General features: G+C 31.2%; 1 protein-coding gene across 1 annotated transcript in view; it reads right to left on the bottom strand.

Annotated features, from left to right (window-relative positions):
* Nucleotides 1–15,832, bottom strand: part of LOC111640142 (dedicator of cytokinesis protein 3-like) — a 54,285-nt gene that overhangs the window by 6,774 nt on the left and 31,679 nt on the right. Inside the window, exons 3-8 of the mRNA XM_023386138.1 lie at nucleotides 15,547–15,692; nucleotides 9,413–9,494; nucleotides 6,233–6,293; nucleotides 6,081–6,146; nucleotides 4,716–4,800; nucleotides 2,442–2,533 (exon numbers count right to left, since the gene is read on the bottom strand). Coding sequence (XP_023241906.1) covers nucleotides 2,442–2,533; nucleotides 4,716–4,800; nucleotides 6,081–6,146; nucleotides 6,233–6,293; nucleotides 9,413–9,494; nucleotides 15,547–15,629 — 469 coding nt within the window. The 5' untranslated portion in view covers nucleotides 15,630–15,692. The remainder of the gene's footprint in view (nucleotides 1–2,441; nucleotides 2,534–4,715; nucleotides 4,801–6,080; nucleotides 6,147–6,232; nucleotides 6,294–9,412; nucleotides 9,495–15,546; nucleotides 15,693–15,832) is intronic.

Here is a 15,832-nt window from a genome sequence, read left to right on the forward strand (position 1 = left end):
TTAACCCCTTCTGAGCCGCGCTCGAGTGTGACTCGAGCAAGTTTTATAGCGTTACGTCGTTAAGGCCACTTTTGAAAAAATTATTTTTTTTGAATTTTTGGAATGTTTTTTAGGTCCCCAAATTTTTTCAGAATTTTTTGCGCACGCGAAAAAATTTTATCGCGATTTTAATGAGCCTTTGATAAGGCTCGATTAAGGCTTAATGTTTTTTTAATGGGAGTTTTTTATCAAAATTAATTTATCATTCTAAAGTTGTAGCGCACCGATTTTCCTTCGGTAAAGTTATTTAAAGCTGCTTTCTGATGTCAAAAACGACTTCCGATAGTTTTTTAATTTTTTTAATTAATAGATTTTATTATATAGAAGTTTAATTAATTAGGGGGGGTCGGAAATCGCAATAAAAATTATAATTTTTTTAAAATATTTAAAAATATACCGCCAGATTGAAGTCACCCTACTTTAAACCCTTGTCCTCCCGCGATGTCTATGAGAATGTCCCGGGAAATCGGACTCCAGCTGTGTTCAAGGTCACCCAGCTGTGTAAACAATGACTCATCGGTGTTACATTTCACAGACAGGTGAAACAAAGGAAAATAAAATATAAAGCTTTTTCTTCAAAATTAATGCATTTCTTTCGTGTTTTTTCAGTTTTAAGTATTTTTTATGCTTAATTAAAAATTTTAAAAAAAATGGGCGGCTCAAAGGGGGTTAATAGCATATATCAGCATAAATCTGTATTTTCAGAAAAAAACGTAAAAGAATTGTTTCTGTCAGAAATATAAAAGGCTGGAATTACAAGGGAAAGTTTCAAAGTTTGGGGGAATACTGATCGGATAGATCAGTATATACTGGGTAGAATGTTGATGTCAACGTCTCTCGCGCTTTGAAAAGTTTCAAATTGTTGCCTGAAGACAAAGGAAAACCAATCGGTATTCATTATTTTACGTCGCTTCTTCTTGTTTGTTCAGTGAAGTGTTTGTTATCCGAACATGTGTTCATTGTCCAATCATAAAAATCTTTCGCAAAAGCGTTCGTTATCTAATTTGTTCGTTAACCGATCACCTACTGTATTATGTTTCAATTGATTTTATTTCAATTTTAATTTAAAATAATTAACTTTGATTTTAATGTTAGTTTCAATTTCTGCTTCAGTGTAAAGGCTAGAGTTTTAAATTTATTAAATTTTAATTATTATTATTTTTAGTTTTAATTAACTGGTTACCTAGTTGCATATAAATACAGGTGAATACCCAGTGCAACAACTCTCCCCAAAGACAAGTTGGACATGTCAGCTTATCAGTTTGCCAGCATACTGAATGTCGTGTTAACAGAATTTCACCGTAATAATATTTATCTCAACCTTTTTTTCATCATGGTACACTTTTAATAATTTAAAAATTTGGCAGCATGCATGGTTATTCGGTAAGTACCACAGGACAAACAGTGATGTCATAACAGTGATTTTTAAATAAAGTTGGTTATTTAGGTAACATTTTCTAAATGCCTTGGTAATTACTGGCAGTTACCAGCAGTAGTTGAATCACTGATCTACAAATATTTGAATACCTTATGACATTTTAATGACTTCCCAGGACATTCTCATAGACATCTCGAATATCTTATGACAGGATGTTTAGGGTCATCCTGACACTAAAAATTTTTTAAAGCAAAATAGGGCTTTCCAAATGACAAGTTTTGGTGCCACTGAAATACTTGAAAGAAATTTCATGCCAACATTCAAAATTGAAGAACAGATATATCATTTAATAGTATACCATTAATATGACAAACTATCCATTTGAATGTAAATGCCTACAATTTCCAGTCAGTCTATGCTTTGCAGTGACCATTAATAAGTCTCAAGACCAAAGTCTGAGAGTTGTAGAATTTGACCTGGGATGCAGTTGCTTTTCACATGGCCAACTCTATGTTGCATGCTCAAGTTATTATTAGGAGCAAATCTGTTCATTTGTGCTCCTAATAATAAAGCACAAAATGTTGTATATTGGGAGATTATTTAATAAGTTTATCTAGAAAATATTCCACACCTTTAATAGGAATATAATGAATCTGTAACACAATTCTCTGCAGATATACTCTTTAGGTAAGTAAATATAATTTCATCAAATAAATATCTCCTGTTAACGATGGGTAACACAGCTAGTTATTAAATAATAAGACATTGGTATATTAATCTGTATTGAAATTATTGATGAAGAGATTACATCAGATTAAGTTACTTTATATACAATTTCAAATTTTGGTAGAGTTATAAATATTTATGTTATAACTATGAACTTTACTCAAAAGTTCTTACTTTGACATTTGTTTATTAGAATGTATTAGTAAATGCATTCTAACATGTTAAAAGCACTTACTGTTATAATAAATATAAAATATTATTCAAACTATGTATTATAATAAATAGCAATTTCACTCACCATAGTTTGGCTGACCAGATAATAAATTATACTTATTATTCTGACGTTTTATAATAAATTCATGAAGTTGATGAAAGTCACTTTCATTACACCTGAAAACAAATATTTTTAAAATTAAGTATTCATTAACAAAATTTATTTTTTGGTATGTATTATATACAGTCGACCCCCCTATAACACGGGTTCACATAATGCAGATTCGTATACTGCAGCGAAAAAATTGCGACCATATTCATATAAAGACACTAAAAGGGACTCGTAAAATGCGGTAAAATGTCATCGCCGACTCATGTTGCGACAGGATTGGTCGAATCTGGACCAATAGTGTACAAGCAGCCGAACTACTTACACGCTACAGAGTTTAGGCAGGTAAGTTGAGTTTACTATCGTCTGTACAGTATATAAATTAGGTACTGTAAGTCTAATACAATACTGTAATTTTATACATTTCTTGTGAAAAAAACATTTCTTATTCAACGGCCATAAAAATTACTTCTATTAATGATGTCTCCAAAGTCCAGCGAATTTTTCGAAGAAAAATAACTTATCAGAAAATGCGCCTGCCGTTCAGTGCACTGCTCCGCGACGAAAACAAGCTTAAGCAATGGCATCGTCTAACGATGCACACTCGGTAAGTAATCCTACAATTTTTAGTTTATAGCATAGTTTATATGGATTATTCCCAAAAAATAATACGTGTTTTGGAAATGCTGAGTCAAATTAGTCTAGAATCAATTAATTTTATGGAAGAAAACCTTTCAAACAGCCATAGTCTGCAAACTGCACACGTGCTGGGCTGTGATTGGCTCATGTATTTAAGGATTCCTACAACGTGAAATTCTTATAAAGTGGAACATATCTACTGTGTTATAGGGGGGGTCAACTGTATATATGGTGGAAACAGGACAATGGTGACAGGTCTGAAAATTTATCATTAGATTTCAAGCCAATTAATATGGCAATCCAAAATGCATGTGTATGATGCATGCTCTTTCTTTATTCATGTATTATATGAGCTTGTACTTTATATATTGTATTTTATATAAATCAAACCAATACAAGACTAAATATTAAAAATTTAATGCACAGAAGCATTCTTAATGATATTTTAGTGTAATAAAAACAAATTATTTTTTTCCACACAAGTATTTCCACATTTATTCATATAAGATGTTTTCAAAAATTCAAAGTTTTGAAATAAACTGAACATTTCATTTAGTAGACTTAAATCAATTTAATTTTCATAAATGCAAATTTACTTTTAGACAGCATAAAAGTAAGATGCTAAAAGTAATAAGCTAAAGAAAATAAAAATATTTTTATGATGAAACTATTAAAATTCAAGTAAAATATTTTAAGAGTGTATAATCCAAACATTTTATAATTTATACACTAATTAGTTACAAGAATTATTTCTTTTAATTAGATATGATTCAGATACAAAAAGTGCTTGGAATTCAATAACGAATGTAATGATCATACTTAATTACTTTTGTTTCTTATTTAAGATTAATTTTGATAATGTAATGGAATGCAATCTACTAGAAATAACTTTTTTAGGTTCAGTAAAATGAAGCTATAATAACTGTTTCATAACTTCCATATACAAAATCTTTGGGTTAGGCTAATTAGTAGTACTAAATATGCCCTAACTTCTCTATAACTCCCATGTTATTCATTACAACAAATATAAAGATGGAATATTAATTAGACCTATTAGCAATTTGGAAAAGAGGATATTGGATTAGCCACAATGATTTATGTTTTAATCCTACCAAATATTAAGAGAAATTTTGAAAACTTAAAATTTGATATTTTTGTCAGTTAATTAATTGGAATAGAAAGTAATTGTTTAATTTTATTTAAAAGAAAATAATTTCATTGTGTAATCACTAGCTGACATTGCAATTCCTGTATGGCAAGACTAATAATTGAAAAAAATAAAAAAAAGTTATTGAAGAATATATAAATGGTTTATTATAGGAATACATCTCAAAATCTTGTCTAGATGAGATTTTAAATAAACAAGTTTTATAAAATAGTAATATTTAACTCTGAAAAGGATAAATTTAAAATATTGACTTTTATTCAAAAACTATATAATAAAATATATTATTCCTGAGAGAATTATAAACTCTACATTATTCTTGGAAATTTCTAGACAGACCAGAAATTTTAATAATAAATTTTTACTGTAAACTTTTTTGTAATATAGTTGTGGCTGCATTAATATATATATATATATATATATATATTTTTAATGCTTTNACATACATATATACTTTAACAGTAAATTCCTTTTCTTCTTCTATCATTGTGTTTTCATTATGATCTTGTAAGATTTCTTTAATACTTAAAACTGAAATAACAAAAATTATGTTTTTGTATTACTCTGAATTAATTAGTTTAATTTGTTAAAATAACTATAATTTATATAAAGATAGTGTTAAATTATTTTATATTTCAACAGCAACCTTGTTCATAAAAGTCAAATATATTTAAAACTAATGTTTTCAAACTTCAACTACTTCAGAACAACTACAATATTTTAACCCTTATTAATTAATAAAATGAATACACTAGCTTTTAAATAAATAGCAAAGATAACAATTACTTTTAGTATTAAATTATAACAAACTAGGTAAAATTATAATTTTACTTCAGATTAAATTCTTAATTTTATATTTTATCTTGCTTTATTATCTTCCAATATATGTTTTTCAATAGACTTTCTTTTAAGTTTTTATCTTCTTCTCTTTTCCAATTTATGGATTAATCATTTAATATATACTACTTGATATTTCCATGAAGATGAAAGTAACTGTCAATATTCACTTTAAATTGATCAATATATTTTTACATATACAAAATATGACTTGAAAAATTTATGTAAAATTGATAAAAGGAGGGGTTATAGCTTTTCTTTAGAACACACTGCAGTTTCAGAATTAATATACACATAATATAAAATTTATCAGCCATATCCAAGATTTTAAAAATGACTTTTCTAAAAAATAGTTTTTCTACACTTCTTTCAAAGTTTGTTGCCAAATGTTCCTATTGGCAAACTCATCTTTTCTTTATTAAAATTTTAGTTTGTGTACTTTTAATTATATAGAATCAGACCAAATTTTTGCTAATAAATAAAAAAAGAACAAAATCCAAAAGATGTTAGGTTTATTATCCATCTCCAAGACTAAACAAAAAATCCAAGATTATTGTTAAAGAATGATAAATTTTTGTTGTTATAGCAGCAATTTTGAAAAAGTTTCAATTTTGAATTTAAAGTAGTCCATTGACATAAATTTTAGAATTTTCTAAATCTTAAGGACGGATACATAAATATAAGTAAAAATTTTTAAAGTTTAAATTTTTAATACAAATCAAACTCAAAAAAATAAAACAACGATAGTGTTGAATCAGAAGAGCTTAACATGGCAAGTGAAGAGATTTCCAAGTTTGATACTACAGAAAACAGTAATATAAAATTAATTTTACTTACAATAACAATAAATACTGAACAAAGTCTACCTGTTCAGAATTTGCTGTCTTGAGTTGTCTACTTTTTCAAAACAAAACAAAAAAAAAAAAACAAAAAAAAACATGACTGAGCATGTAAATGGCTGTTATTTGTCTTACCTGAACAACCATTAGGACGACGATAACTATGTAAAGTGGACTTTTTTGAATCATTTAACATCCTTCCTAAAAATAATTTAAAACAATGAAAATAAATTATCTGATATCATTATATAAACTTTATTTAGTTTTTTGTATTTTAATTATCTTACCTACTCTAATAATATGAACAATTATGTACAAATCTCTATTTAAATCTGCATTTCCTAAATCCTGTAAAAATTACAAATCATACATAGTGAATTTTACTTTATTAAAGTATTCATTTTAAATAAATTATACAAAAAATTTTATTTTTAAAAATATTAATAAAAAGTAATAAAATAAATGAAATTAACCACTGAAGAACATCTCAAATCAATAGTTTTTTGGATACAGCAACCAATAATAAAAAGTATAGTCTAAACAAAATGAATATGATTTATAAAATATGGTTAATATGTTGACTGCCATTATGATAAAAATTTCTGCAGTCACTGAAACCAGGCCTTTTTATTTGTTTAATAATTATAGAAATATAACAGGTTAACAACAGCCATACTCAATATAGCAGTTTCTTTTTTTAAAGATTTTAAAGTGTAAAGCAAGTGTGCCTCATGTGACCTAGATAAGATAATTTTAATGTTGACACCATGCAATGCACATATGCCTCGCAGTTATGCACCTCTGAACCTGAATATTCTAGGAAAAAGCTTTCATTGTTCACTACATATTTGTTCAGTTGTGTTGTTCATTCATATCAGTAACTATAAGCATCTAAAAGCAAGTGAAAAATGTGTGATTGTGAAAATGAACAAGCTCATTTAGAAGCATTGGTAAATAATATTTTGTCAAATCAAAAAACTTTTGAAAGATCATCTGAAAGTTACAAAGCAAGTAGTGGTTATTCCGAAACGTCTGATTCTCCTGTGCAAAAAAAAAAAAAAAAAAAAAAGTATGTTAATCTTCATCTGCTGGTCTTATATTATTATTGAACCCAGAAGATCATTTCAAACACCTACCTGAAATATTACTCAAATTAATAAGACAGCACACAATCATTGGTTCTGGTAGTGGTGCTTTTACCCACATTTCTTTATTTATTATTTACTTAAGAAGATATAAATACAACAAAATAAAACAAATATGAATAAGTTAATAATGCAAAATATTTATTTATTTTTATTTTCATTATTATGCCCTAAGAATTCCAGTTACAGTTGGACCAACACAAATAATATGTTCATTAGGCTGCCTACTTTTGTTCCAGAAAGCATTTCTATTATTCTAATTGTGTGCAACTCAGCTTGGAGTAAAATACTACACGTGAGACAAGTTTGTGACGTGGCCTAATCAGTTATGAGCACTGAGAGTCGTTTCACATGGCAGTCAACATGTTCACATTAGAGGAGTTTTGTGTCTTTACAAGTTTAATGATATTATTGTGAACAGAAACATACTGTAGGACTTAACTTCTGTTTATATCAATTAGTGGGTTAACAGTCAAATTGGGTTTCATTATACATTATTTTGCTTAAATTTGCAGTTTCTAAGAACCTATTAACAAGGTTTTTTTTAGGTTTTATTCGATTACAGCAACATGACACATGGATGATCTGCCAAGAGAAATGCCTCCTGGAAGGTCTTTTATGGGAAACTGGCCCCTATTTAGGTGTTACTAATGTGAAGAAAACCTTGAATACTCCACTTGACTAGAGCATTGGCAAGGCACAAACTCATGACCAACTACCAGCATTCAGTGGTTTTATACACTTGGCAACTTGTGGGCATGTATCAACAACATTAAGGCTATAGACACATTTCAATATTTTTTCTCAGAGACATTTTGTTACTCAGCTGAATTCCATTGCAATATATGGGAGTGCACATACTATGGCAATATGCAGCAATGGAGACAAAATGTTCTGGTGGCTTGCAACAGTTTGGCAACAAATGTCCTTGTGTATTGTGTGTTTATATGAGAGTACTAGCTGTTCCCACGGCTTTGCCCACGAGGATTTTGCAAGCAAACCCTATTTATATTCAGTATTTCAACAACCATAGTAATTGTTATATAATACCTACCACTGAGAATGATGAGAATTGCCAAGAATTAAACAAACTGTTTTCAATTTGATCAATTTTCTGGAACATTTAGTTCTATAATCGAATCAATATGCAATAACAAATTCAAATTTAAAACAGTTCGAACATTTTAAAAATCAAAGTAGATAAAAATATTTATAACAATGTCTGAAATGTTATCAATTTAATACACCTAAGTACTCAATGAAGACTAAACATAGTTGAAAACAAAAAATTGCATCTAAAATAGTACAGTAGAATCCATTCTTCCGGTTAAGCCTTAATCCTCTCCCTCTCCCCCTGTGGGAGAATTTTGAAAAATCCCTTCTTATTGTGCCTATCCATGGCACACCCTACTAAAATGCAGATAAAAACAAAAAAATTGCATCTAAAATAGTACAGTAGAAGCTGTTTTTCTGGTTAAGCCTTAATTCTCTCCCTCTCCCCCACAGGGGAATTTCGAAAAATCCCTTCTTAGTGCACGTTTTCATGACATACCCTAACTGTGTATCAAATTTCACCTCTTTAGGTTCAGCAGTTTGCTCTGGGTGATGATGAATCAGTCATTCAGTCAGTCAGTCAGTCAGGACAAGTAATTTTATATATTTAAATGCGCATTGTGTGTTTATATGAGAGTATGTGCATTGTGATTTTTTATTGCCATACCAAGTGTTGCAGCACAGTCAATGCTCAAGACATGAAAGATGAAGTTTTTATCAATAATGGCATTTTTGTCTTTTATGAAATATTCTATAAAACACAAAAATCACTATGGAAAGACCACTAGATGTAATAATTTATCAAAACTATTGACATTCATTTGAAAATAAGAAAAAAATTTAATGGGATAAGTTCATAGCTCTTCTTATAAAGTTAAACATTTTCTTTTTCATGCACAATCTACTAATATTGGATATAGGTAATAAGTGTTTTTTCTTCTTAGTTTTCTATGACATATCTTGAAAGCACAGATTCTTGCTACTGCTACAAGATCCATGTTGGAAATGAACAGTGATGTTTTGTTCCAATAAGCTTAGGCAGAGCAACAAAATGTTTTGTCACTCAATATGCCTAGGCAAGCAACAAAACATTACCAAGACAAAATATCACAGTGTGTCTATAGCCTAAGAGAAAACTTACTATATATAAATTCATTTTAAATGTATTAAAATTGTTTATTCAAAAAATATTCTTAATTTAATTTTTGTATCAGTTTTACAAAAAAATCTAATAATACATCAAAATAAAATAAAATTATAAAATCTTACCATAAAAATTGTGCTATGATTATGAACTTTTTCTACAAAATGAGACATACCATATTTGGCAATACTGACTAGAAATCTCTCACTGAAATTTAAAAAGAATTTTCAAATCTTAGTCATAATTAAATATTTAAACACTTACAATCTATTTATGAAAAAATATAAGATTTAGATAAAAAATAATTTTAATGGTAAATAAAATATGGCAAATTTGAATCTTATAGACAACTATATATATTAGTATTATAATTGTTATAATAGCTACTTTAACATGTTAAGATACTTATTTAGTTTGAAGAATATATATTACATCAATAAAATAATTCAGACTAAGATTAATTCCATATTTACTTTAAAAATGTGAATCACAGTAATCACTTTCACTTCAGGAATATGGATTTCAGCAAATTAACTTCTACAATATAAATGGTAAAATCTCTAAAATTGAATTTTCTAAGCATATGCACATACGTAGTACGATCCAAAAGTTCGGGGACTTGGCTTAAAATTCCTTACCTTAAAAAGTTTATATTGCCGATGCACAACCACCTTCAAAGTAATCACCTTGGGCAACAATACAGTTTTGCCAGTGCTCGTATAACTTCTGGAAGCACTGCTGGAAGCCATTTTTTGAAACCTCCCGTAAGGCCTCCTGCGATGCTGCTCTCACCTCATCTGATGACACAAAACGGCATCCCTGCAAATGCTTTTTCATTGATGGAAACAAATAAAAATCACACGGAGCTAAGATCGGTGAATAGGCAGGGTGTGAAAGCACATTAATTTGAGATTTGGCGAGAAACTGTGTGACCATTTGGGACTGATGTGCAGGTGCGTTATCATGCAGAAGGTACCAGTCTCCACTTCGCCAGATCTGTGGCCGTTTACGACGAATGGATTCCCTCAAACGACGTAAAATGTCTAGATAATTGAGAGACCAACTCAACATTTTCCTCATTCCGTGAAGTCGAAGGTCGGCCAGAGCGTTCATCATCTGCAATGGATTCTCAGCCCTATTTAAACCTTTGATTTCATTATGATAGAATCACCATACACCTTTCTTAGCAATTTTAAAGTCTTCATAGATGTTTTACCTAAACGCTGACAAAATTTAATGTTGCAGCGCTGTTCTTGAAACTCCATTTTTATTACGTCGCCAAACAAAGGTAACTATCTCTGAAAAAAAGCAACAGCACTCGCGGTTTAATCACATGGCACGGGCGAAATCAACCTGAACACGTAGGAGTAGTTTGATAGAATCCATTTCATACGCTGTAACTTTAAATACATGCTTTTGTTGTCATACATTACTGCAGTCCCCGAACTTTTGGATCGTACCACGTATATACATTACAGCATCGAATATCCGACTCAATTGGAGACTGGGGTTGGTTGGATAAATGAAAAAACTGATAACCGAAAAGTATGAAAAAATACATTATTAGTATATCTCATTTAATTAGTATATTGCTATTAACCTACTTTGCGTTGAATTTTCATCAATGTTAAGCCCAATAAAAATTTTTTTAAACAATAATCATCGCTATTGTATCATTTTTTTTTTTTTTTTCATTTTGGTAATCATCATTTCCCCAATGGGGATCAGCATCACCCTTGTCCCACTATCCGTATAACAAGGGAGACTTTTCTTTATTCAATTTATCTTGTATATCTTGTACAATTATAACAATAAATAAAATAAAATAACAAATATATACAAAAGGCTCTTGCCTTAAACCTAGTACACTTGATTACAATACCAGGATACAACTCGTATCCCTTTCACGACAATATTCTCCGCGTGAAGTTCTGCAATTCCCGCACTAAGTCCCTGTGTCTGAGGCACATATAAAGGTCTATCTCACTTGTATGAATGACGTCTTTCGCTTGCAGCTGAAATTGCAGACGTTCCTGTTCGTACTTACTGCACTCTTCCAGAAGATGCTCCAGACTATGCATCCCGTTTCCGCACACACATAAGGTATCCTGCACTTTATTGATTCTTTTGAGATAATCTTTCGTATTGCAGTGATTCGTCAGAAGCTGAGTTAAATAGAAGTTTGGTGTTAGCCATCTAAGTTCTCTAGTCCGTTCTTCAACACTGGGAAGCAACCAAAAAGTATGTCTACCATTCCTCCCATTACTCCATTCTTCTTGCCATATTTCTACTGTACTTTGTCTTAATCTCCTTTTTACATATGATATTGGGATTTTACTGTACGTAATCTCTTCTAGCTGTGTAGCTTCCTTAGCTAACTCGTCTGCTCTTTCATTTCCTCTAATGCCACTATGGGCCTTAACCCATCTGAACTTAATCTGTAAATGATTTACCCTTATTAGGGTCTTCATCTCTAGAGCCATTTGGTTTGTATCTGTAAATTGTTGCAATGTTTGCAGGGCCGCCCTGCTATCTGTATTTATTATTATAGAGCTTAAGTTTTGACTACTGGCACACCATTTTACTGCTTGTAACAAAGCCAATAATTCCGCCTGGTAAACCGAGCAGCGGTTATCCAACCGGAACTGCTCGTAATGTATAATTTTATCCTCTTTTTCGACCAAGAAGGAAGCTCCTACTCGGTCTTCAACCTTCGACCCGTCCGTATAAATGTTTATTTCACTACTTTCCCCTTCTGCTGCTGTCATTATGGCCATTCTATGATATAACTTGGGTAGCATTGTAGCCTTTGGTTTTGTCTCGTATTCCATACTTTCCATCTGGTCATCTAGTATCAGAGGTAATCCTCTTCTCCACCTATAACAATTTGCCTTCTCCTTTAACACCAGGTCTATGGGTGGCGTTCCAGCAATTACTAGTAACGCATCTGTTGACACCGTTCTAAAGCTTCTTGTCAACCTCAACAGAGCCATCCTTTGCGCACTCCGTACTTGTTTCTTAATTACAACCTTCTGTGCTGCCGCATACCACACCCCAGCAGCATACGTTATCTTGGGGATAAATGCCCCTTCATATATTGTGGCTAAAGCATTTGTGCTTAGGCCCCAATGAGCCTTAGCAACCCTTGCCAATGCATTAAATAAGTTTGTTGTTACATTCCTCATAGCTTTAACATGTGGTAGCCATGTCAGACGGTGATCTAGTATCACCCCCAGATACTTCATCTGCTTTTCCACCTTGATGCTTTCGCCTTCCATCTTTAGGGTAGGCGTGCGCTTATAAAGATCCGGGATAGATCCCTTTGAGAAAACAATCGCTACTGTCTTTCTGGGGTTCGCTATTGTATCATTAAAAATTATTTTTAAATTATTTTATTGCTCACAAAACAAACAATCACTCATAATTAGAAAATTAAGCCTTGTTTAAATACCGGCCAGCTAAAACATGCAAAAATTTAACAAAAATAATATTAAAGTAGCCAAGACATAGTCAAATATTGTAGTGCCACATCACTAGCAGACATATGAATTTGCCAACTAGAACGTGGTCAATTAACCGATGTGACAGTTGATCAGGGGTTGGATAATTGATGCTCTACTGTATTTATATACTAGCAGATGAGCCCAGTGTTGCTCAGGCAAAAAGAAGTAATGATAGCAAAGATTAAGATTATTAGATTATAGCCAATCTTACCCATTTTCACCAGGTGCAAGAATTAGGTTCCCCCCTCTTCCAACACTAATTAGAGAATTTTTAGATGGGTCTAAAAATACAAAAAACACATCTAAACCAGTACAGTAGAAGGAAGCTGAGTTCTTCAGGGTAATCCTTAACTCTCTCCCTCCCCCAACAGAGGAGATTTTGAAAAATCCCTTCTAGCATACATTCTCATAACTTACCCTAATTGTGTACCAAATTAAACTTTCAACTCCTAACAATTTGGGCTCTGTGCTTATTATTATTATTATCAACACATCTCAATTATATAATAAGATCTGCTAGTGAAAAAATCCTTCTAATGTACTACTAATGATAAAATTGAATGCCACCTCATGCTGATCAGCTTGATGATGATGTCATAGAGTCAATTTGATATATTGCATAACTCATGCTATATCAATTGAATATCAATGTTAACTTAGAAATATGCACATAACTACCTCTATTGCAGTCCAAAATAAAATATTTTTTTCAAATTGAATTTTAATATGTTCTTTGTACAGAAGAAAAGCAACCAAAAATCACTGAAATTTGAATTTATCATGTTCTTTCTTCTAGCAGACAATATTTTTCTTTTCTCTTCTGTACATGTCTTATTCTCAAAATTTCAGGAAAACTAAGATTGTCTGGTCAGCTGTCATGACAACAGAAAAAAAATAATGTAAAGAAAAAACATCCAGAATGGTAAGTGTTATTGAATTTATTGTAATATATTTAATTACAGTTGTCCAATAGTTAAGCAACAAAGTGAAAAAAAGCAGATAAAAAGATAAATATTTATTCCAGATCAGTGAAACTTTCACAGAGCATGGGGTATAACAAAAGACACTAACAAGATGAAATGCAAAGAAAATGATCAAAAAATAATTAAATAATACAGGTAAACAAAAACATATTTTAAATGGCAAAAAGGTTCAGTGGTAGAAGTACGTCAATATGAAATTTGATCACCTTTGCTGGAAATATATGCCCTACAGTGTCAATTCATGCCAAGAATAAGATCATCTATGACAGTTTGGAGGTATGTGTCCATTCACAGAACAAACATGCTCTTAGCTTGTAAAAGTTCAAGGGGAGTCACAGAGAGAAGCATCACCCAAGCATGTCTCATACATACTTGATGGGATTCAAGTCAGATGATTTCACTAGCCAGTTCATATGAAGCAATGTTTCTGAGCCTAAGTAGTGGCCAACAATATGAGCCCCGTGAGCTCACATGTTATTGTCCATAAAAATGGCATGAAAACCCATGGCTGCAAGATATAGGCAAAAAGTGTGCAAGGATATCATCTCTACACTGCATGCAGTCATACTGCCATGAGGGAAAATGTGGAGATCAGTGCAGCCACTGACAGCAATCCTTGCCCAAACCATTAAACCACTGCCTCTGTATGCATCCTTGCCCAAACCATTAAACCACTGCCTCTGTATGCATGCATTTTGCAGATGTTACTAGTGTGATATTGAGTTCCAGGCATTCTCCAAGCCACTAACAATAGGGAATCAGCAGACTAAACCATGACTCATCCATGAAAAGCACATCACCCATTCTTGTGGAGACCAGTTAAGGTGATTTCACCTTAACTGGCCTCTACAAGAATGGGATGCCCATCTATGCAGGGGCATCAGTGAGACAAAAAGTGCTGGCCATCTTGCATACAACTGGACTGCACATAGCCATCTATAAACAGTTTGCCAAGATACTGCTCTTCCTATCAATGCTGCAAGGTCAAAAGCAAGCTGATGTGCAGTGATTTACAAGCTGAAGTATCATGCTTTCAGACACAGCAAATGATCATCCTAAGTGGTTGTGACTCTTGGATGTCCACTTACTGATCATTGCAACACTATACCTTCATTTTGATATTGGTTCCATAGGGATAAATGATGGAACTATTAACATTTAGAGCTAGAGCAAATTTCCAACTGTCCTTTTGAGATGCTTTATTGTTTTCCCATTGTATGCCAGCACACATATATTGTTTCCAATTTTTTCAAAATTTGGCTATCTTGAGTTTCATTCTGGAGTCCATAAAGAGGAGATACAGGGTCTGCACAAAACAAGCCTTTTTATACCTGCCACATTTTCTTGTTAAAAATGTTGATATGCAAAATTTTTTGTGCAGACTAGTTTCTTCAAGTGTATGACTGTCATGCATGCAAATTTTCAGCTACACATTTCTTTGCTAAATATTTTTCACTTCATTGTTTAACTTTTAAACATGAATTTATCTTAAACAAATTAATTCAAGAAATTTACTAAAATTTGGAATGAATAAAGTTACTCAAAAAATATTTCTAAATTAACACTGATATTCAATTCATTCAGTCTGGGTTATGCATTATGTCAAATTTGATTCCATGACAGCTTCATACTGGCTTGAGGTGGCAATTCACTTTTGTCATTGACTATACAATAGTAACTGCTTTTACTTTAACTTTTTATATTTAACTTATAACTTAATAAATGAGAAGAAATCATTGAATTGTTAAATATTTGAACAACAAATAAATTTACCTAATGTACTCAGCCTGCTGAGCATCATAGAGAGAAAAATATATTTCAACATCTTCCCCAAGGTTATAGCTGAAATCTCTCATACATAAATATAAATGATGGGTTAAAGAATGACGGATTTCTTTTTTTCGAAAAGTTCCCCTTGCCTATAAATAAATTTGAAAAAATTTAAAAACTCATTTCTTCTAATTAATTTGGTAAATTATATTTAATTTAATGTTACAAAAATACAACATATTTTGCAAATTTTTACTAATTTTTTATAAATTTTTTATAATTTATTTAA

Source organism: Centruroides sculpturatus, unplaced genomic scaffold, assembly GCF_000671375.1.
Source record: "Centruroides sculpturatus isolate CEXI.00-Female unplaced genomic scaffold, Cexi_2.0 scaffold1392, whole genome shotgun sequence".
In the NCBI taxonomy this organism is placed as follows: Eukaryota; Metazoa; Arthropoda; class Arachnida; order Scorpiones; family Buthidae; genus Centruroides; species Centruroides sculpturatus.